Below are 864 nucleotides of genomic sequence, written 5' to 3'. Positions count from 1 at the left end.
ATAAATTGATAGTAAAATCAAGTGTCCCCATGTTTGCTACAGGTAATTGCGAGTGAGACGAGGCCTATCCAAATGAACGAAGGTTTTTAAAGGCTGCTTCATCAGTTCCTACAGGTTTCGGAACGTCGAAGACTCTCATCTATAGGGTGTTTCGTACTTTCTGTACTTCGGATAACCCGCAAATAGACCCGTGCTTTGACTAGCAGCTTGGGCTTGCTCTAATCCTCATATTATGTTCCCATTTTGATTATATTATATATAAAAATGTTAAAAATGCGTTTATTTAGGTACTAGTAGATTATATCCGCGATACCGGATCCCGACAAAACCTATACAACGCCTGACATCAACATGTTTGAGGATGGCAAGGAAAGGGACGACGAAGCATCTAGGCATACAGAATATCGCCGCAAGCTGCATGAGGTACGGATGCCAACAATAATATTCAGTACTCACTAGTAACCTCCGATTTTGTTTTCATAGAAAATTGCAAATTGGTCTTGTCACCGTTGGAACAGGAAGACTTGCGACTCTGATTTGGTTTCGACAATGATCACAAGCATTTTGACTGCCTCCACCTCTCAGCCAAGGAAGGTGTCTGAGTTACAGTTCTACCAACGGGAGTACTACGCCAAGAGAGTTAAGGTTGAATTTGACACGCACTGGGAGACTATCAAGGACCGCATCAGTTCGGATTGTCGGGTTCGGGAGATGAACGCGTTTACTGGGAGAAAATGGGCTAATGAACCAGAGGATTTCAAGAAAGGATTGTGGGAGGTTCTTGAGAGGAACTATGTGGAGGAGATGGAGGCTTGGAAAAAACGAGAGGATTGGACCCTGGATGCGAGTGGCTACAAAATGTAG

The 864-nt window shown here is 43.6% G+C and overlaps 1 protein-coding gene across 1 annotated transcript; it reads left to right on the top strand.

Annotated features, from left to right (window-relative positions):
- Positions 1-549: 549 nt before the first annotated feature.
- E1B28_002184 (uncharacterized protein) lies at positions 550-864 on the top strand (the record flags this gene model as incomplete). The annotated part of the gene is made up of 1 exon (XM_043159091.1): positions 550-864. The coding sequence occupies one exon, from the start codon at positions 550-552 to the stop codon at positions 862-864; it is 315 nt and encodes a 104-aa protein (XP_043002689.1).

This window comes from Marasmius oreades, chromosome 10, assembly GCF_018924745.1.
Source record: "Marasmius oreades isolate 03SP1 chromosome 10, whole genome shotgun sequence".
Lineage (NCBI taxonomy): Eukaryota > Fungi > Basidiomycota > Agaricomycetes > Agaricales > Marasmiaceae > Marasmius > Marasmius oreades.
This window is presented reverse-complemented; position numbering and strand designations above follow the sequence as displayed.